General features: G+C 45.3%; 1 protein-coding gene and 1 long non-coding RNA gene across 3 annotated transcripts in view; one reads left to right on the top strand and one right to left on the bottom strand.

Moving 5' to 3' along the window:
- The first annotated feature begins 682 nt into the window (after positions 1-682).
- Positions 683-2,027, top strand: LOC311018085. The gene is made up of 2 exons (XR_014597682.1): positions 683-858; positions 1,380-2,027. It is a non-coding gene; the product is annotated as an uncharacterized lncRNA (long non-coding RNA).
- A 1,650-nt stretch (positions 2,028-3,677) lies between these two features.
- Positions 3,678-22,772, bottom strand: part of rassf7a (Ras association domain family member 7a) — a 31,912-nt gene continuing 12,817 nt past the window's right edge. For both annotated transcript variants that reach the window (XM_084018299.1, XM_084018298.1), the window contains exons 2-6: positions 9,700-9,901; positions 8,027-8,955; positions 5,773-5,947; positions 5,578-5,685; positions 3,678-3,985 (exon numbers count right to left, since the gene is read on the bottom strand). In XM_084018299.1, coding sequence (XP_083874425.1) covers positions 3,954-3,985; positions 5,578-5,685; positions 5,773-5,947; positions 8,027-8,955; positions 9,700-9,802 — 1,347 coding nt within the window. In that variant the 5' untranslated portion in view covers positions 9,803-9,901 and the 3' untranslated portion in view covers positions 3,678-3,953. The remainder of the gene's footprint in view (positions 3,986-5,577; positions 5,686-5,772; positions 5,948-8,026; positions 8,956-9,699; positions 9,902-22,772) is intronic.

Here is a 22,772-nt window from a genome sequence, read left to right on the forward strand (position 1 = left end):
CAAATAAAAAATAAAAAATTGTGGTTTCAAATCGTGTTGGTTGCTATAAAATGTGTTAACGATGTCGTTGAGTCCTTTAGTCTCACTCCGTTTAATAATTGAGTGTTCATCATCATCATCATCATCGCCTCCTCCTCCTCCTCCTCGTCGTCATCACCAGATCAGACTGTCATGCTGCATCCTTGGTACGTGCACAGCCACACTCCGCTCATGGCAACACTGTACACAAGTGAGTCGAGTTCAACCACTTCGCACCGTAGGGGTAGGGGCGACCTTTAAACCGGCTTACAGCACACTTAACCCACCTCCAGTCGCATCCGTCTCATCCGGTTCGCCTATTTAAGCTTTTAAAAAAACGCGTCGCATCGCTGTTTGCAGGAAATAATCTACCGGGACGAGAACCCGTTAACGGCGGAATGGTTTATTCCTAATGTACGACGTGCAGAACTGAACGCGCCGCACCCCAACTATAACTCTCAAAGTCGGCCGAACGTGATGGCCCCCTGAGCCCCGCTTCCAGCAGATTTGCATTCGCCGATTATCCACAATGGGCGTGTCCTTTAACTTCACCGCGGCAGCCCATTGGCTGTGCCTGACGCCAGTTTGGTTGCTCATCTGCATAACCAGGTCGGGTTGCAGATGCAGGGCAGTGGGCAGGGTAGGGGTAGTGCAAGTGATCTGAACTTCTGCGTCGGTGTCGGCTACACTATATCCTCCAAACGCACCTAACTTTAAGCATGCACCGTGATTTACTGTAGAGGAAAAAACTATTCAGATGTCCAGGTAGATGGCTGCTCAGGTCCTACCCGGAAAACGAAATATGTTTTTCTTTTAGAACAAAAAGAAAACTTGGGACTGGTAAGTAGCTCCCTTTATCGGACGCTATTCTTTATTCTATCTATATGGTGGGTGAATAAAGGCCACATTCGACGTATCATCAGGTGTAATTTGTACATTTCTCCACAGCTGTCAAATGTTATTATTCTTTTTTTTTTTAACTTTTTCGTGATAATTGAAATTGAAAGCATTATTTTTTAATGTATAGATAAATAGATAATAGTGAAACAGCTGTCATTCCTAGATCTGTAGTTGCAGCACAGTTTGTACAGTGTTGGGACAATAGAGGGTGTGAAAAGATTTTGTCGATTTTATTTGAATTTGATTCATTCGTGTACATTCATTTTGAATAACAGTGTGTTCTAAGCATTATAGAACAGAATATACTAAATGGTGTTGACCGTGTGTGATTTATTACTGTTTTATTACACCCCTGTACGTGTTGTGTCCACAGCTTGTGTGCGCTCATTCGTTATCAGTGTAATATCTGAGATCTAAGAGCAGGTAAGCCACTGACTAACGCACATTGTGCCAATTGCCAGATCCACTGTGCGTGTGACAGCGGCTAACCTGTTTTTGGGAACGCACCCCAGTTTTTGGTTCCTCCGAGACCGAGCAAGCCACAGCCGGACAAGACAAACACCTAGATCTACAAGCTGCCCCCCCCCCCCCCCCCCTAGATCACGTCCCGTGCACATTGCTGGGACAGGCCTACGTGACTGCCCTCAGTGGTCTCCATGTGTACTGTAGCCTACTTCCTCCTGTGTTCACATACTGTTCCTTATTTAGGGCCTGCGCCTTGTGCATTGCCCCCTATAGAGCCGACCTCTATAGTGCCCCCTACCGTCGAGACAAGTGGTGAGTGGTTTGCTTTAGTTTCTTTTTCATCTGTGTGACATGATAATCATCATCATCATACTGTTTCCCATTTGAAGTTTTTTTTTTAAGAGGTCCCCCGGGGGGGCATTCAGCAAGAAAAAGAAACTGAAAAAAGACACTGAACTTTGTTTTAATACAAAATGGTGAGGGAAATTACAGTAATGTCTCCACCCCCTACACACTAAATGCCATTTTTCTAGTTATTTACAAATTTGTTCCAAGTAAGAACATCCAAATCTATTGTATGATGTAACATGCATGTTTGTAGACGATATCTGTCAAGTGAGAAGTAAAGTTTCTACTCAAATCAATTGAAGCATCACGTGTGTGTCTTTCTGTTTGACTCTGTGATACATTTTCTTGGTGTCGGTGAGGAGGTTTCATTCCCATCAGTGCATAATGACTCACTGTGACACAGAGGAATAGATAAGTGCAGTATGTCAGACTCATTAACTCGTGGCCCCCATTCATCATCATAAATGTGGACGTGCAGACGCTCACTCTCGTTCCGGCAAACAGGGAGGTGCTTTCCCAGACACCCCGCTGCCCGTTCTGAATGTGCATCGATCAGTTTTTGAAATGTTCCAACCATAGCAGCCCGTTCACATTCATCTCCACAGTAGATTTTGGAAGGGGGTCTACGTGTATGAGCAATTCACTCAGCCTGGTGTCCTGAAACATCATAATCTGTTAATGTCCCGTCTATGAGATTGGAGTCCTGAGTTTAGATTTGAAGTGGGGGACGTTGGATGTATTTCACTTCATACAACACTGGCCCCAGGCTTTTTTTTCTCTCTACTTTATATGGGATCATTATCTTTAATGTGAAGGTAATTGGTGGGAAATACAAAGAGAAAGCCTTTTGGATATGTGCAGTGTGCATCGTGTCCACAGGCAGGCGTCGGCGTAGCAGCATGCTGTGGGCTTGTCCAGACAGTGGGAACTAAACATGGATTTGGATTATCTAACCCCTGCCAAGCCAGACAGCTCTAAACCTTCTCAGTAAAATCCAATTCTACACAATTAATCATAATATCAAAGCTGGATATCTTCACATACGTGTCAAGCTTGAACAAAAATATACCAAAGTGGTGTTGGGCAAAGATTTTGACGTGAATTTGTGTATATATTGAAATGGAAAGAAAATATGCGTCTGCTTGGGATTTTACCTGGTTAAGTTTGAGCAGATGAGAGTATTTATAGAAATCCACAGGGTTTCGGTCAGGGGTGAGCCAGAGCACAAGAGAAGCTCAAGTCACTCTGTGTGACGGCCAGTTTATTTACTCTCCGGGGTAAACAAACAGGGAGGGGTGGAGGGGAAAGTGTTGTGCTGAGACCTGACTTTGTGCACGTGTGCGTTTTATCACATCACGCCAGGGTCTGATGAGACGGCTAATTAGAAATGACAGAATATAGATAAAAACAATGAGTTGTGTAATTTAAAGAGAGGGATAAAGTCCTCAATTTTTTTTTTTTAATAAAAACATTCCTTACTCATAGACTTTAAATCTATGAACATATTTTTTGAAATAAGTCAAGTCAGCACTCACAAATCATTTCAGACCCCCTTGCCTTTACGGTCACATGTCCTGTAGATATACTGCATTACATCACTCATATCAGCCGAGGCCGCGGTACCAGGATGTTTGCCACGTTTCCAACTCCGAGGATGCACTTCATGAACTTTCCATCAGCCACCTGTGAATACCGGCTTTAAAACGCCACAGAAATGACCGTGCATATCAGGACCCATATACCGCAAGCTATGAGGAGAGCATGCATATTTCAGTACCCATAACATATTCATAATGCATTTCACATAGGAGCTTCATGGCACTGTAGTTTTTAAAAAGTGCACACTGGTGTGTTAATTATTTACTGCCGGCTTGATGTGCAGCAAATCCACTCCTAGTAACTGTAGATGAAAGGGGTTACAGTAAAATGACTCACTCAACAAAAGGTTATCTAAAACACAATGCACATTTTTATTATATTTAAATACACAGTATGACTGTAATTGCTCTAGGTAAAAGGTTCTAAATTATTTTACATTTCATACAGATACTTTGCAGTGTTTACAGTAGCAAAACTCTGTAAATATATTTGTCTTATGTATATACAGTATGTATATCATGGTCGATTAAATAGTGAGTTACCAAAAGAAAGGGGAGGGGTTAAATAAGAGGGGGTGGTGACAGAACAGTGAACAACTTTCCTTTGGCCCTGCGGTCCATGTTTTACCTCCATGACGACTCTCTGGATGTCAGGACTGCAAGACACACAAAAATAAGTGGGGATGATGATCCCTTTGTTTGGAAAAAAAAACATGTTTAAGCTAAGACACAACAGGAGAGACTGTGGTGGATCCAGATATTCACACATGCCTATGAGAAGCAGTAGCTGACACGACACTCGTTATTGGGTTAATTACCCAATAATGTCACCCGCACACGACCGAAGTCTTGCAGTCAAGAGGAGCATTTTGGGAATCGGTTTCAAGCAAGTTTCTCTAACAAACACGGAAATAGTTTCTCAAGCAAGGAGCAGTTGTACAATCCCACAAAGAAAACACCACAATGTCGACGGTATAGAGAGAGTGCACACTCCAACACAAGCCACTTTGACCTGTCGGCAGAACAGTGATAACGAGATGATAAGTGCTGTGATAAAAGTCAATATTGCTTCAGGTGGTTTTGGATGGTTATTCGGGTATAACAGTAATGAAGGCAGCCAAAAGCACTGAAAACAGCAGCTTCCAACTTTTGCCTTGTTATACGGGCTTAGGTAAGGAAGCTCACCCTAAATCTACAGTACACTGAGGCACGATACAAGTTATGACAGGTCAAACGTGTGGTGTGACGACAGCAAAAGAAACCAGGTGCATCCACCCCAGTGGAGGAAAAGAAAGGATATCTGAACAAACCGTGGCCTTGTTGCGCTACTTTTTCGAAATGCATCACTTCTTTTTAGCACGGAGCTCGGCAAAAGCCATAAGCTCCTGAAATAAGTTGTCTTCAAGCAGAGCAGAAAGGGGAACAGAAAGACACATTTCTCTGTAGGTAAACCAGGGCCACGGCTTCACACAGGAAGAGAATGGGACAGTGCAAATACATTTTTTGCAGAGCCCTTCTGTGAAAGGCTCTTGCTCTTTGGAAGTAAAGCATCACCAAAGCACAAGGCATTGTATAGATAACCCCCCCCCCCCCCCCCCTTACTTACAAATAGTATCCATACATAAAAGGCAAACTGAAATGGCATCGGTCTCATGTCTTTCAATGTCACCGTGTAAAAAAAGCGCTACAATCAGAATGTCTGCTACAGTCATTCCCAGTGTGATCGATGTGCTACGTGGAGATACGGTGAAAAGCAGCCGTCGGTAGACGATGGTTGACTTGAGGGCGGGAAGGCCGCTTTGTCTTACAGAGGGGGGGGGGGAGTTAGGAGCATGTTTACGGATGTATTAAAGTATAAAGAAAGCAGCTACTGTTAGTCCAGAAGCAACCAGTAGGAGGGGAGAAGAGACATTGTGAAAGGATAGATAAAGCCACAGAATTAAAGGAGGAACACATGAGAAAATGTTAAAAACAAGACAGGAATCAGCAGAATACGGTGTTAGGCGCAGAAAAGAAGTCTGTCAGCTTTTAAAGGTGGAGCACAGGGAAGCTGCTGAGAAGTAGCAGGGACCTCCGCCGTACAGATGCTTCCTCTACCCAACACCAAAAGACTGGCAGCCGTAAACCCAATCAAGCCGGGGTAGAAAGTATGGGGGCAAGGGGCTCTGGGACCAGGGGGACGGGCAGGGGCGGGAGAGGAGCAGAGCGGGATGGACTTGGGAAGCAGCAGGGTCTCACACATACACACCCTCAGGGTTGAGACTGGACACTAGAGGGTTTTGCAGGTTGCGCGGATGTCCCAGGAACTGTTTGGCAGTGGGGCGAGGCGGGGACTCCATTTGAGCGGCACTGTGGCCTGATGGGGGAAGACACAAATATCGTTTAGAGGGCAGGTCATCTAACTTTCGACAGCTGAGCATCACAACGTGTTGCGTTTCCGTACCTCCGTTCCTGTATTCGTCCTGCAGGAGATGGGCCAGTTCTAGTTGCTCCAGCTGCTCCTGCAGCTCTGTGCGTGAGTGGGTGTGTGCGGGCAGGACACCCGTCTGTTGGATGAACTGCTGCAGGTTGCACTGCCTCAGCTCCTTATTTAACTCCTCCAGCTCCTCCTGTTTCACCTGAGAAGGAATAGCACATGGATCAGCGAGACAGTCAGCGCCGACTTACTGAAAACTGACTGTAAATGGGTGCAGCATGTACAAATGGGATGAGCAGGATATGCCTGCTAATCCTTATATAATTCTGCTCTAGGTGGCTTAACTTATAACTGCATTAATAAGAGACCAACAGCAGAATGTATTAATGTGTTCACAGGGTTTGCCTTTAAATCACATTGCATCCACTATACAATTGCAATTTTTCACCATAAGGGGGCAGCAGGGTCATTAAGTCTAGTCTCACATCACTGAGAGCCATTATCACCGTCACCCATCATCAGACCATTCAGCCACAATGAATTATCAAAGTCCTGCAACTACCATGAGCATCTTTTTTTTCCAAATTCCTACAGATTCCAGCAGCCCGAGGCATATTCTCAAAGATGGATGTTTAAAAATGCTCATTTGCCTGCTGCATGTCAAAGATGTTTTAATCAAGGAGACGCCACAGGGGGGGCCAGAATATTCATCAGCTCCCAGTTGTTGAAAACATGAGAGTTCAGAGACGTTCCATGGAGACCGTGGCCTCACCTCTGCACCGGCAGATTAAACTGTGATGCACACAAACAGGCCAGTCAATCAGTCTTAATCGACTATCCATTTGTGCTTAATCAATGTGTCTGCAAACAGTACAGGAAGCAGCAGTGTGCTACCGTCCTCGTTTCCCAGCGCCCGTGTGTGTGTGTGTGTGTGTGTGTACATGTAATTGATGTTGGGCTGAGGCAGCCTGCTGAGGCGGTTCACACCTGCAGGTCTGCCTCCATTAGCCTAATGACAGGAACGCTGTGCTCATCACCACCAGCACTTAAACACTGGGCTGGCAGCCTCGACCCATCAGCTGACTGATGATTGACGTGGCAACACACGCACACCTTTCCATTACTATACACTGAGCTTTATTATACAGTATTATGTTGCCAGTATTATCATTTAAAGGAGGCGATTACTGCCTGGGTGGCAAAATGACTCTGTGTTTTTTTGGATTATAATCTCTCACAGTCCGGTTATGACATGGTGATACTTATTATACCAGGGCGTATGAAGAAACAAAAGCCTGATAGCTCTGTTCTGCTTTCTGCATAATTGGCAAATTGATCATGACACAGTCCCTCTCTGTTCCATCAACTAGGAACTAAATCTGTTGAGTCAGACACATTCCCACAAGGACGACTGACTGAAAAGCAAATGAGCTTATCGTTGTGATTTAATCAGTTTTGCAGCCAGTTATTACTAGTAGCCCAGCGGATTGAAAATATTACACAAAGGTCTTTCAGTCTGGCTGGTCTTTGCTAATGAAGATATGAAAACACCACAAATTTGTCCAGTAGGCTCCATTTCCTTGTGACCAAAACGTTCAAAACACCATCAACCATAGTACAATAAAAGTGGAATTTAATCACCGAGAGTCTGAATGAGCTCCGTGAATTTGATACCCGAGTCTTGGGTTCCATGTGGGTCATGAGGAAACTTAAGTTTGTCTTCAAACTGGGTTCGGCTTTTATTGATATAGCCGCATCTATGACAACCAGCAAAAGTAAACAGACAATAGGCTCCACAAACTACCATAAGTCGAGGCTGAGTAGATTCAATAAAAGGTTCTTTTGTTCTACAAATCAATCCTCTTTAATCTCCTTTTTCCATACAGAGGGTACAGCAATATGTAGATACTGGCAATGTAATATACACACCATTATGTGTTCAGTTCATGCATACAAGATAATACTTGCCCAACCAGTTTGGCTGAGCTGTAAATAGTTTGTCAGACAATAAAACATGTTTCATACAAGGTAGGATATGAGGATACAGCAGTTATGTCATCGGAATTTGTTGAAAAAATATTTCTATATAAAAATGCCACAACAAATCATGTGTTCGAGTGTCTCTGCACTGTTGTGTTTCTGCTGCAGTATGCAGGTAGGAGAGGGATACAGTTTTACAGTATGGCTAGAAGAGGGTCTGTGCTACACCCCTCAGGTGACAAAAACGTGGGCTGATGTGGATTTATAACCCTTTCTCCAGAGCCAGCACCTCTCTCCTTACCTGCACAAGAGACTCAGCCTTCCCCAGAGCCTTCTCAGTCTCAGATAGCTGCTCCTCCAAGTCTGTCCCATGATTCTCCCGGCTCTGGAGCTCTGCCTTCACGGCGTTGAGGGAGTCCTCGGGTCTGTTGGCTTTCCCTTCCGTCTGGCTTTCCCGCTGGATCTCTTGCTCCAGCTGAGCAGAGCGAACAGAGAACTCGTGGAGCCGCCGTCCGCAGTCGTCGAGCTTGGCGTGGAGCTCCCCCAGTTTCCTCCTCATTCCCCGCTCCCTCTCCGACTCTGCCTGAAGCTCTTCCTCCCAGTACTGCTCATGGGCAAGCTCGCCCTGGTTCCTGCGCATCGCCACTTCCAGAGCGTCCATCTCTTCTTGCAAGTGAGCGTCAGAAACTGGTGAAGGACATGGAGACGGGTAGGGACGCTCCCAGGTATGCGACTCCCTCTCTAGAGTGTCTAGCTGAGCTTCCATAGCCCTCAGTCTCTCCTGTTGCTGAAGAACCTTCCTAAAGACCTCCTCTTTGGATGGGCCTATAGGTGGTGATGGAGATGGGGATGGCACACGAGTGGATACAGGGCTGGGAGAAGGGGAGGGGGAGGCTCTTTGCTCCGGAGAGTCCCGAGGAGACATCTTAAACTGTTTGGGTTTGGATCTGGGAGACGTGGATGGCCCCAGGTTAAAGGTGAGGGCTTTCTTAGGCTGGCTGCGTTTCGAAGTCTCTGGCTCAGGATACTTTGGCAGAGGAGGGGGGCTTGGTCTGTCCGGTTTTGAGCCGGGTCCATCACTGCTGCTAGGGCCAGTACGGCGCAGGAAGAACTGAACTTCACCGCCATGTTGGCCTAGCTTAGCCAGAGACTCCAGAGGCTTCTCTGTGGCCAACAGCTGCCTCTCCGTATCCCTAAGACGCTGGATCAGAACATACCGGCCTGTCTGACCTGTGGACAAAGATGGACAGAAAGACACTTAAGTTACAATCTGAAAGACAACACTACTACGTCGCCTAAAACACCACCGCATCAAATTGGAGAAGCCGCGTGACAACATGTTTTCCTAAAAAAAAAAGCACATTACATAAACCAGTCGTGAGCATTCTTCACCACTGTGATTTTAAGCAGTTGAGCAGACTCCTCACATTGCTTCTGCACAAGTAGCGCTAAGTAACAAATGACATCACATGCATTATGATGATGCCGATACCTTTAAATCTCTGCCTCTGAGGATTGGAATAAAAGGCTTCTGCGTAAGACTCGCACAACAACATGTAAAAATGTTCAAATACACTCAAGTTTCCACAAGGACCTTGAAATTAGGACAAGCCCTCCCTGATGACTTGGCAGGCAGCTCACTCATGGAAGGAGGAGAGTGCTAAATCTGGATTTATGTTGTTCAACGCTGCTGCAGTGTAAGGCTTGAATAAAGCCGGAGGATATACGGGCAGGAAATCCAAACTGACCCCGTGACAATCAGACACAATACTCAATTTGGGTCAATGAAAAGGTGAGTTCAGAACAACAACTTTAGCACGTACAGGTACTTTTGTTTTGTCTCCATCACATTCTCATTGCAGGGCTGTTATCTAATCTCTTAAGGCTGGGAGATAAACTGATCGGCCTGGAAGCTGGGGATCATAACATGATGACCTGATGATATCATAGCAGAGAAGAGTTTGAGGTCCTCACCAATGGCCTGGGCCAGAGCGATGACCACATCCTGGCAGGATGTCTCCTCAGAGAGGCCACACACGACACGCACCACTCCGTCCACCCACACTTTGAGCTCCATCTGGGTCCAGACAGGAGGAGGCGAAGGGTAAGATGGTCTTCAAAAACGGATCGCTTTAGCCCCGGCTTGACTCAGCTCAACACTGCATGGCACTTCGCTCTGGCAGGACAAGAACAGAGAGACACGTTAGAGCCGTGTTGAAATGACTGATGATTAATCCAGAAATCCAATCTTCCGGATGTAAGAACAGACTTTTGTGAATGTAGAAACAATGGCGAGTTACTGGGAGGAAAAAGACAAGATTTTCTAAAGGCTTCGCTGATCATGATGTAATCTTACCCAAACATGCTGCAAGCTGTCACACACACACACACACACACACACACACACACACACACACACACACACACACACACACACACACACACACACACACACACACACACACACACACACACACACACACACACACACACACACACACACACACACACACACACACACACACACACACGTAAGTCATTTTGTTGAAATACCAGTTTCCACACCAAACAGTGCTGACGTCAAAAATGTCCTGTGCCGAGTGAGAGTATGATTGAATCAAGAGACCGGCCGTCGACAGATAGAGCAGCATTTTGTAAAGTTTCGAGTTGTTAATAAGAGCCCCGGCAGTATCTTGTGGACCTGGAAGCATAAATGCCAATCTGTAACCCAATTAAACGCTCTGCTGCCCTCCTTCAAAGCCGTTATGATAGCTTACCGCCGAGGGGAACGGACAGGGAAAGTGGAACAACTCAAGTGTGTCTATGTTTGGGAGAGGGTGTTTGTGTGGGATACATAAAAACATGGCAGGAGAGATAGTGTGCGTCTCTCATTTGATCCCCCCTCAGCGAGACCAGAAAAGGGTCTCATCAGACTTCATAGAGCATTAGCAGGTTGTGTCTGGGCAGCTGCTTTAACCTAAATGAATATAGTTATGTTTGGTCCCAGTTAATCCGCCTCTACTTTTACAGCTAAGCTTCAAAACAAGGTAATAAAATACCGCAGTGCTCATAAAGAGAGAAATGCCTCGGGCGGCGGTAGGATTATCCATAGAACTTGGCACAGTAAGTGAAACTTTGTAGCCTAGGTGGGTAAAAGACAACTCTTCACCCAGAGTCAGACAGATGGTGTTCTCTTTCTGTCTGTCTCTGGTTCTCAATGGGAGGTGTTGAATACTGAGCCCCACCATTATGTTGCCCCTCATTCAGTGCCTGGCTCTGCTCCACTGGCTGCCTATAGGGAGCTGCTTTGGAGGAATGCACTGACTTCATCTGCCAGCCGGAAGAATTCCTGCTTTTCTTAACAAAGCCCTCACCCCGCCCCTTCTCCGCCGCTGACCTGGCTGCCCCCCCCCCCCCTTCCCCAAGCCGCTATTACTTCTCCGCTGTTTGGACGCCAAACACGAACTCTGCTGGGGAGCAACAGCCTATCTGATGTGGCAACAACATCACACAGAAGAGCTCGACATGACACCACGTAGGGGAGGGAGTGACGGCACGGCTCGGAGAGTGAACCCGCAGATTGAGATCACAGGAAACAAGCGGGAGATGGAGATGGATCATCACACGTGGTGGAAATTCTTTTCGGAGCTATGCGAGCATTGTGATTTCATCTGGAGCGAAAGTAGATACGACAAAAAGGGAGTGCTTGCTAAGATAAAAACACCAGACGTTTCAACACGGGCGAGATGTCAATACGTTTCCTTGAGAGGGCACACGGTGTGCTCTGTTGCAATACATAATTAAGCCAAACTGGTTGAGTCACAGAGTCAGAAGACAATCCTTTAGTCCTCAAGCCGAATGCATTGGAATATTACCTCACAGGCCAGAACCAAATTTCCTCTACTTCATCATAGCTCGATTAACCTGTGAGGAAACTGTTTACAAAGATCAAACAGACCTTGAACTCTTGACATTTGTGTGAAATGAACGCCTGCATGTATAAGGAAAGGTCCTACGTAACTGGATTTACATGCAAACAAACTTGCAGACAGCGTCTGACCCCACGGTCCAAGATTTCTACGTCTCGTTAAATAAGAACACAAACATCTCCCAGCTAAGAATGTCACTCTCCCATGATGCTCGGTTTGTGTCCCTCCTGGCTGGTGAAATGTGATAATCTGCACTAACAGGAAACAAACAGGCCTGCGAGTCTCAGGTTGCTGTCTATTCTCTTTGTCACAGGCACAACAACACTGAGAACCAGACATCCGCCTGACCCAGCTCCTTTTTAGAGCGCGGCTCCGGAGTCCTGTGTCAGCTCTCATTGAAATACAGATGGAGGAGAGAGAGACACCTTTATACCGTTTCTGAAATATAGTCTCAGAATGACAAAGCGAACCATCAACGTAGGCTCTGAACAACAATGACGGCGGGCTGAAATGGTGTTCAAAACACTGCAGAAAGCCAGTCTGTCAATCAACACATTTGCGATCCAAAAAAAGGAGGGTGACTATAAGCCTAAAGCACAATTTTTGGTTTCCGAGTCAACATGGAAATGCTGTCGACAAACACAGGCTGCAGACTGCTTTGCACATTTGAAAAGTCTCGATGCACACACGCCCATTCCAACATAAGCCACTAAAAGTTATCCGAAACGCATAATTTCATCCATATGACAAACGCTCGCACTTCCACGCCCCGCCCTTTAACCTCAGATCTCCCCGAAAACAGAAGAAGCATGAGCCCCACCCACCCAAAACAACACACAGTTTCAGTTGAAACTCTGAGCTCTGGCATTTCAAAAGTTTTCTCAAGAGGAAGAAATCAAGACGTAGTAAAAAAAAAGAAATCTCTTTGGAGGTTAATCGGCGAACTGAAGCAATCAAAAATAACACACTCCAGGCTCAGAAACAAGCACATCCATAAAAAAAAAGCCACTTGAGGAGCTTAAATTGAATAAATAAAATAGACTAGGCATACTGTATGATGAAAGGCAGAGAAAGAGAGAGAGAGTGAAGGAGACAGACAGTGAGAAAATGAGAAAGGGAGAGGATAAATGTGGGGGGAAGTCTGACAGATAAAGACAGATAAAGAGAGGTAGAGAAAGAGCAGTGATTGGAGCCATGTGCCATTCCCTCTCTCCCCGCTCATCATCGCTCACCCATCCAGCTAACCCGCTTTGCGTCTTTCATCACCCTGTCTGTGCCGCTGTCTGTCTCTCTTCAATAACAGTCTCCCTGGGCCCTGGCTGGATTCGACTCAAGGCAGAAGTGGCTAGCATCACCAGGCCCTGGGCAGGATTCGGCTCGTCTGTGTGCCATCCTGTGCGAGCAACAGTGTTGGGCTGTGAGTTGATTGGCCTTTTTGGGCAAGCGGGGACAGAGAAGTGTCTGCACGCCTAAAACTACAGCACGGGAGACACCCAATCTCCACATAGTTTTCATTTTTTCCCCTCCTACACATGAAAATAAGAAACATTTGAAAAGAAAACTCCCACACGAGCACAAATAGTACTCATGCAGCCCGACAGACCTTTAACCCTGGATTTCCTTTAAAAATAAACTATTTCTGTTCAACATGATCGGGAAATAAGTGGTAAAGAGTAAAGCTTATCAGGAAAATTCCAAGAAGAGTTATTAATGTTCTGCAGCCTCTCAACACCTGGCCCTGAGGCTACATGAAGAGTATGCTTACTGGGTGTGTGATGTGTGCGTGTGCACGGGAAGTACAGAACTCTGTGTCACGCTGATTTCAAAAGGTTGGGTTTGCTTGCATTCATGTACGTGCGAGTGTTGTTTGCAACCAGACGTCCCATTCAGGCCCATCTTTACGAGATGCTGCCCCGGTGATTGCCATGTTATCTCTGCAGCAACGCGGAGAACAATGGCAGGAGTAAAGGGCAGAGTGCACATCACGCAGCGTTACCCCCTATCACTATCAACAGAGAGACCAGGCTGGTTAAAGTGGACATAATAGGTTAGACGTTTGCTGATAGAGGACAATGAACTGTGCGGGGGGGTGAAGCCGCGTCCTCTGTGCCACTCTGGTCCAGGTTGGCAGAGACACAGAAACACTCAAAGAGCCAGTAACACGCTGGCACCGAGCAGCCTGGTGTCGTCTGTACTGCAGAGACACTATTGTTGTTCTGGTTCCACACTCAGCAGACAGTGTCGCTTCTTTTGTGGCCCCTGGCGTTGCCGGGTTGTGTGCCGTACCACGCCGGCATTAAGTGCTATTCTGCTGCGTCCACATGTTACCACAGATAAAACTCATAAAAAAAGGGTACTTTCTTTTGTCCTCCCTCGCCTGCTGTTTTGCATTCTTTTTTTTTCTTTTTTTATTCCTCCTCCCCCTTCTTCGTCATCCAGTGTTTCTACCAAGTGAGCACAGTGTATGTGTTCAAAGACCGATGAGACCAAAAACAAACGGTAAAGTCCACAACATGCACGTAGTTGAGCGCAGCGCAATAATTATTCATAATGGCAGAAAAATGATCCTTTCGCTTCATCCAATGGAACCGGTTCTCTGTGGGAAACTTGAGATGGATCACATGGGTATTCTCAGTGACTGCTTCATTACATACAGTAGCAGCAAGAAAAATGTGCCTGCATAAAATTACTCCAAACTGTGATACTGTAGTATACAACACACACACACGCATGCATGCACACACACTAACTGCACTCATACTGCACCTTACAGGAATTTTAACTGAGTTTTATCAATTCAAAACGCATGCAAACATTGTGCGTTTGAACAGAAGCATCCAGGTGGTGCAGGAAGCAACCAACCGGATGAAAAAAAGAACATCATCATCATTATTAATGATGAGCAAGCATTTGCAGTCACAGCCTCGGGGCTCAGGAAAGTTTCTCTACATACATTGAACAACATTGTAACTTTTGAATTTCCCTTTTCATAACGTATTTTTTGACTCTTTTCTGTCTCATTTAAAAAGATCATCCTAAAAGTAAAAGTTCAATCCCGGTACAAAAAAATAGGACTTAGTCCTCAGGCAAATACAGAAGATATATGGAGAGACGCTATAACTTGCAATATAATGCTGACAGCCCAGCATTATGTCTCTATCCGCCCACGAATGCATCTCCGAAAGCATCACTTTCTCCATGACAGATCTTCTCCCCGATCTGTCAGAAAGAAATGATGCTTTCTAAATTGTCCAAGAAGCCATCACTAGCTCCCTCATCACCACATGTCAGCAGGGCTCCAGTGCTCCACGGTCCAGGGCAGGGAGTGGTCCACTGGGCACATGAGGGAACCAGATCTACAATCTGAGGGCCTTTATTGGGTGACATCTAAACTTAATAACTTTCCAATGTTGAAATACCTCTCATGCAGGACGTTATTTGTTTTTATAGTGTTACAAGCCAATAAAATGTTGGAGAATATAATACATTCACAGCTGGATGGTTTGGTTTGTCTGGGAGGTGTTAACAAAACATCAAAAAGCCTCCTGTTCACTTTGTGGTTTGTGGAACGTGCACTACTTTTGACAAGAAAACTGGGTTATGTGGGGTTTCTGTTTGTGCTGCCAAAATAACATTAATGTAAAATGTAAAATGTGTACAATTGTGTATTTGACTATGACTGTGAATGTGAACCATCATCACAGTAGAGGGCCAGGCTGCAGCAGGCTCTCCAGACATACTGCTTGTTAATTAGACTGAACGGTTGCCTGGTTTCCCGCTAACGGAGCTTCACTGAAGCTCCACTGAAGCTCCACTGAAGCTCCACTGAAGCTTCAACGCACCTAATGAATAATGCATTTTTTTCAAAGCACATTAATTTGGCAAATATTTCTCTAAAAAAAAAAAAAAAAAAAAAAAAATCCAAAGGCGTGGACCAAGTCTTTGAAAATGTCCCCCGTCCGCCTGTGTCTCTCCTCTATTGACATGCTAATGACTCAGCGCAAAGGAATCAGACACAGCACTAATAAGCTTTAGTCGTCATACTTGCGTACAGAGATGTGTCCCTGCAGCCTTCAGCCTTCTCCATTATAATGATTGGCTCGTCCAAGTGTGAAATCTCAGTGAGAGTGGATCAGTGGTTCATTAATGCGGGGGACACCTTTGCCTCTAAATCAAGGGTAAATTTAGGCAACGATACCTATTATTAACAAAAGCAGACTGACTAGCAAAAGGCTGCTAACTCAGATCCCGGATCAGCTGGACAAATGGGATTATTCCATTCTTTGCTGCTACATCTCATGTGAAATCCCTAAACACACAGGCTGTGTAATCGCCGTGCATGTGATTAATGATTGAGGGGGTTTTAAAGGTTGAGGTCGATTACTCCAGTTGATGTGAAGCGGGCCTCGACATGGCCATTCAGGCCCTGGCCATCACCTGTGGCTGTCACTACCACTACAGTCAGACGGTGTAAAACAGCACTTAGTGTGAAATCCCAGTCATCATGAATCACCAGCAGCACTCACACAGACAGACGCTAACCTGGCCTGAACAACAAGAGACAATGGAGAAGGCATGGGAGAAGGAATGTGTTTTTTTATTTAAATTCTTAAAAATGCTTGGACGATTGTATTATTCTAACTTTGGAAATGTAAAGAAACCCTGACCCACTTTTGAATTACACTGAATGGCAATATGCTGAACTCCCATGACCACGTGGGCACAGTAGTTTACATAGCCCTGACCACGATAAAACACTATTCATCATCGCACCATGTGAAAGACTTAGTCATACCTTGTTTGGCTGTACTTATTCACTTGTTTGCTCCTATCCCAGGAACCGAGCGGAGGCGAGTACATCAGAGACCGGGAATTTGTTTGCGCTGACTCATGGATCCACCCACAGAGCCGGCAGCTAATGGTGAGAATGATAATGCGGGAGTGCAAGAAGCCTGTGGAAGGCCGGGGCAGAGCAGGCCTCCACTGATAGCGCGGCTCAGGTTGAGTGGTTTGGCTGCCTGCAGGCTGAGCCCTGCGAGTACAGGAGTTTGTATTGTTGGTGAAGCCGGGGAAGGAGGCTCTCAGACTGCTGATGGGCACCCATGTGTAATTATATACCCCCCCGACTGACTCAGCAGTGCTCGCCAGGGAAGGAGAACACTGCTCCGTTCCCAGCCAAACTCATATGTACACAGCACACAAACTAGAGAAAAGTCAAAAAGGCATATAAGTTGATCACTGGGTCCTTGCTTGAATACATACAGACAGACATTCACTTATCACGTGGCCAAAATAACAGGTTACATCAATAGATGGCTGACTCAAACGTAAAGATGATGTTTCATTTGGGACTAAAGTCACATGACTGTAAAAGTGAACCCACTAATTTCAAGGTATGCTATTTACACAAGTTGAAATTAGTAGCCTTAAAATTACAGGCACATGCTATTTATAGTTTGACTTTTCTGCAGGTGCATGTGTGGGTGTTCGGCTCTCACTTCCTTCGTGTGCACGTGTCACCGAGGAGTCTGGGACGCCGCGGCCTCCAGTGTCACAGGTTTGAAGCTAAACTCATCAGTAATTTAAAGGTCGCGTCCATGTCTGCTCATATCAATTATTCACTCCAGTTTTTTTTTGTTTTCTTCTCTCTTTTTTTTGCCATCTTACATTCTTGAAGAAGAATCTAAAATAAGGCCTTAAATTATCCACAAGATGAATCAACGCTCAAATTTAAGCAACCGAGTGGTATTTAAGTCATATCGTCGCAACCACTGTGACTGTAGGGCTATTGAAGGAAAGATATTGAGCGCAGGCTATTTTGCCAGCGAATTCGTGATGCAAAATAAGAGTCTTTATCTGAGTCGAAGGGAATATTTCCATCGGCATGCCTGAGGAAACAAATATGTGTTGCTGCAAAGAAAACTGCCAACAAGAGAGCTCAAAGCCACAAGCCGACCTCGTCTACACGCAGCTCAGTCTGCAGCGACATACAAGACTGAAGTTCATTCTTAGGTGAGCCAGTTTTCAATCCAGGACAGAGCAGGTGCATATCCTTGTGCAGGGTTGGAAGGGTAATATTACAACACAAATATATGACTCCAACAGAAAAGATCTACTACTACTACTATAATGCAATCCATTCACTGCTGGTTTTGATTAGATTCGACTCGGAAACTGATTGTGACATTCTTTTGCAAAACCACAAGTTGTACGGATTAACATGCTAAGGTCAACTTGCCAGGTAAAACATCTCTTCTCACACCCTCCCTATATTTACCTAGGGAGTTCCAACATACCTGGTCTTTGGAGAGAAGGATACAGGTAAACACAGCCATGGAGCGAGAGAGACCGAGGGAACGTTTTCAACATTAACACGCAGGAGCATTTTTGCGTTGTGTCCGTTCGTTGACACGACAACGTCGTTTTGGGGGGCTTGAAATGAAAGCTTGAATCCAGGTTCCAGAGTGACGTGTGTTTGTGCGTATTAGACCTTCAGGTAACCTCTAACATCCTGCTACAGACTGATAAGATGTTGTCTTTTTCGTTACCATAAAGGGAATTCATTCCACAAAAATGCTGTTGTCTTTGCCGAGATAAGGTCTGAACTGGGGTTCAGGAACAGACGAGCATTATGGAATGTAGAACGCTAAACAATGTTCCGAGTTCAGTAAATAAAGCATCTGAAGTGCGAACACCGTTCCCCGCCAATTCAAGTCACGCTGCTCAACCGCAGGTAAGATTTTAAAGTCATATATTCGGAATAAACAACGTCTTATAAGTGAAAACATATTATTAGAACAGAGACTGGAGCTCAGACAACTCAACGCTCAAGACACAACACAAGGATGAAGAAAAAAGCTATCATAAGTGAATATGTATGAGGAGGAACAGAGGGACTATTAGCAAACGTGGTCAGACAGAGTCCATCTTTCCCCCACGGGCATCGATGACATATCTCTGATTTTATTTTAAGAAAGCATGAAGGAGCAGAGGTTCACCGATATACAGTAATTATAGCATCAGTGCCAAGAAACTGAATCCCTGATGGGTGTTTATGTGTCGAGAAGAGGATAAACTCATGCTACGGATGGTGTCAATGCAAATAAGGCAGGATATTGTTTGTTTTTCACACTGATGTCAATACCATGCCACACTATGATAATGAAATGATAATGATAATAAAAGAAATGAGCAAATCTGACCCTAAAATTTGGTGTACGGTGCTTGTATCGAGGGTTGGAACCCATCCCTGAATGTACCCAAAATGGACAGAAAGTAAAGGGTGGAATCTGTTTGTGTTGCATGTGGATCACAAGGCTTAGGGTGGGCCTCTCAATAAGCCTGATTTATAGTCTGATGGGGAGGTGTCACACACGGCTCTCTCTCCCTGTCATTACTCTAAGGAGGAGCAACGATCACGCCTTTCAGAGAAGTGTGGGGGGAGGATGTGAAGACCGTCAAGATGAGTAAGGAAAAAAAGGTAGGAGGGCAGGGTGCAGATTTATGGCGTGTTCCCAGTAACCGAGGAACACCTTCCGGACCAAGACGGTATCTGTCCGAGGTGCCTTTCACCCATCTGACCCAAGAACACCGGGTGATCTTTGGCATGAATACACAACTATACTCACATAGCTTAATACTGACAAGACTGCTGTTGTCGAGTTTCATACGAGAGATAAATGTGTTACACCTCGGGAATGACAAAGAGAGGGATGAAGGGGACGCCGGACAAGAGAGAACAAACACAAGTTAAAGAGGGAATATTCTACAAACACTCAGCTGGAAATATGTCAAAATGAAACTGGCCAAAAGATGACTACGGTTGGTTTCGTAGAGGAGGTAACTGAGGCCTTTCATAAAAGAACTCTTTTCATGAGGCACGTTATCACAGCTTTATCCAGATAACTTTGCAAAGTAAACCCCGGAGCAGTTCATGTTCAGTTCAGTTGAGAAAGATCCAGTTAATCTGCATCTTGGAGCAGGGCCTAGGTCTAGAGTCAAACACCTTTTAGCAGGTAACCCGATGCTGAGTGTATGTCTTATCCGTTCATCTCTACGCATGAAGAAAGTGCCCGCTTTGGTCTCTTTGTCAGGGTTGTGGGAAGCATGGTGGTCCAAAGTATACAGTCATACGCCCTTTAAGTGACACATATTCACCTGTGAGAGATAACGCTCTGACTATATTCCTTGTGTACGCTTGTGTACGTGTTTACAACAGTTCCTGTCACAGGCTCCTCTAATTTTAGTCATCTTTGGTTATTTGGTAAGAGCTTTTCCTCGCTGCTTTGACACCTGTCTCCCAAAAAAAACTACAGCCGCCATCCTTAATGCCGTCACATGCCTCCAACTCCAACTCATCACGCCTTGGTTACCTGACACAAACAAGGCACCATGTAACAGGATCACTACTTTAATTCCTCTTCATTCATATTTATAATATGATGTTTCAGCAAATCCTATAACGTAAATGTAAACTTTTAGAAGATTTTAAGTTTTGGTATGATTGATTATTTATTTTTTTAAATGAATGGCCTATATATTTTTATATTATCGCATTCTGAATTTGTCTCACCAGGTAGCTGCCATCGACCCATTTGCTTGTTTTGCTTCTAAATGTGTTTGATCAAACACATCTACATTCAGTGACAGGTCTAACATCAAGCCTCTCAGCATGAGGGATGTCAAATCCACCTGCCTCCCTCTCGCTCGCTCTCTTGTCTGTTGATTTAGTATCTCTGAGCCTGCGAGGCAGACATTTTCTCTTTCTTGCTGGCGTCTTGACCCCCCTACTGGCCCTGTCCGGGGCCCTTGGCTGAGGCACCATGTTATTTACTGCCCAGAGAGCTCTGTGTGCAGAGAGTCAACACAGCATGGCTGGTTGAGCAAGGGAGCAACCTGCTGCTTGCACACACATCCACCGATGCGCACACACGCTCCGTCACGTGACCATCCCACGGGGGCCGGCAGAGATGTTTACCCTCGCTACAATCACTACTCACGGTAGAATTGAGAGCCACGGACGGGGAGACAAACAGACGTCCATAACCCTAGCAACTGCAACCTGCCTTGTGTTTGCAACCTGTTACAAAAGGACAAGAAAAGTGAAGCTAAGGGTTTGAAGACATGACAGAGCAGACACCCATGAAGGCGAGGGAAAGTTCAACCTGACAGGACATGACAGCATTCACTCAGGTGAACTTTACAGTCCGATGGACTCGTTGGGGAACGGGAACATATCCTGAGGTGGACGAAGCTTTGTAAGGACATTCTGAGAGTAGGTATTTAATCTAACCTCTGACCTGCACATGTTGGATGAAAGAATAGAGATTCAGGCTAAGGATGTGTATACCACTCAATGACCTAAAACTTCAACAACATTCCCCTAAAAGGACTGAAGACAAAAAAAACAGTAGAATGGCTTGCAGTTGGCAACAAATCATTCCCTTAGGGGAGTCTCAAACCTCCTGCTGGGATCATAAAGACTTATATACTCGTGTCTGATCGCTCCAAAAATTCTTGCAGTTTTACAACACAAAAATGTGTTTTCAAGGGCTCTTGGAAGGGTTCCTGTCTTAAGATCTAAAAGCGGAACCGCAGCGAAATTCCTCCTCCAAATCCCCTCCTTCCTCTCAGTAATTATAGCCTCCCAGCTGACAAACTACAGGTCTGTTGTGTTTGTCTTTGCCTCCTCGGATATAACAGGTGAAGTAAGGCCTGAGTATATTTGGCTGGATGCCAGTCTCTTACTGGTTCTGCTAGCCCATTACATAATACCTTTCCTGGTACAACAAAAAAAACACTGGGGAGTGAAGGAGGAAGGGCCCTTTTTCTTAAAAAGCACAGTCCAGAAGATATCATGAGATTTTATAACCTTGTACATCTTGTTCAGTATAGCATCCCTGCACAAGAAAAACAGAATGTTCCCCTTTATGAAATCCTGTGGGAAAAGTCTGCCATAGTAAACTTGGTGAGGATGATTTATTTAGCCGAGTACAGACGATTTGATAAATTGAAAACTGGGTTGACTTTGGATTGAAAATAGGGGTGTGAGGGAAGATGAGGGAGCCGGGTGTGAGGGATGCGAATGCGATGCAAGGAGGACTGGGATCAATCTTTTATCACTGCAGTGTGCTTTCATCCCTAATGGATCCGACATGAGCAGAGCACAGCACTACCTTCCGTCACATTGCACAGGCAGGCGGAGGACACACGGAAAGAACAAGAGGCAAGCAAGAGCGGTGGATGGAGCAACACGTGAGAAAGAAAGACCGAGGGAGGGAGAAAGTGGTCCAAACTACCTGCACACCCAGAAAAAAATAATAATCACAATCCCGAACATGCAAACATATTATTTCGCCGACATGCTGTCATAGCGTTTCCAATTACCTCTGGCCCCGAGTGCATCGGCAGGAGTTGGGGAAACACTCCTGATAAGGACAGCGAGAAATTAAGTCTCTTCACAGCATGAGAAATGACTTTGAAAATTCCCATCAAGAATCCCCAGAGATATCTCGCCGTGCATGGGTGGACCTGCTTCCCTTGCCATGCAAGCTCAGTGACAGACACACTGACAGACAGACAGACAGACAGACAGACAGACAGACAGACAGACAGACAGACAGACTATTCCAGAAAAAGAGGTCCATCTGTGTATTCAAGCAGGGAAAAGAGCAGTAAAAATAACATTGCGGAGAACAAGGCACGACGACTCTCAGAGGACACTCTGCTCTCTCAATGCTGAACAGGCTCATTCATGTGATGGAAAATACGAAATATCTAAGCAGTGAGGAAGACACAAAAGGGAAGGGGAGTGAAACGAGGTGCTAACTTAAGAAGGCTGGGAGGGAAACTGAAAGTTTTATAATGTGTTCACTGACTGCTGGCAACCACGTCATTAACCTGCCATCGGATAGTTGCTTTAGGAATAATATATTAAGTGCTTTGAAGAGAGGGGACATTTAGCAATTCATTATAACGCCACCTCTCTGCTCTGTCCACCAAGTAACTGGAGCACACATGCCCAACCTTCGACATTTTACAGGTGCCAGGTAATAAATACATACTATCTACCAAAGATGATTGGTTTCTCAGAGAGCGTGTGGTATGCAGAGTCAGTAT

The sequence above is a fragment of the Eutrigla gurnardus genome, assembly GCF_963514095.1.
Source record: "Eutrigla gurnardus genome assembly, chromosome: 9".
NCBI classification, from domain to species: Eukaryota; Metazoa; Chordata; class Actinopteri; order Perciformes; family Triglidae; genus Eutrigla; species Eutrigla gurnardus.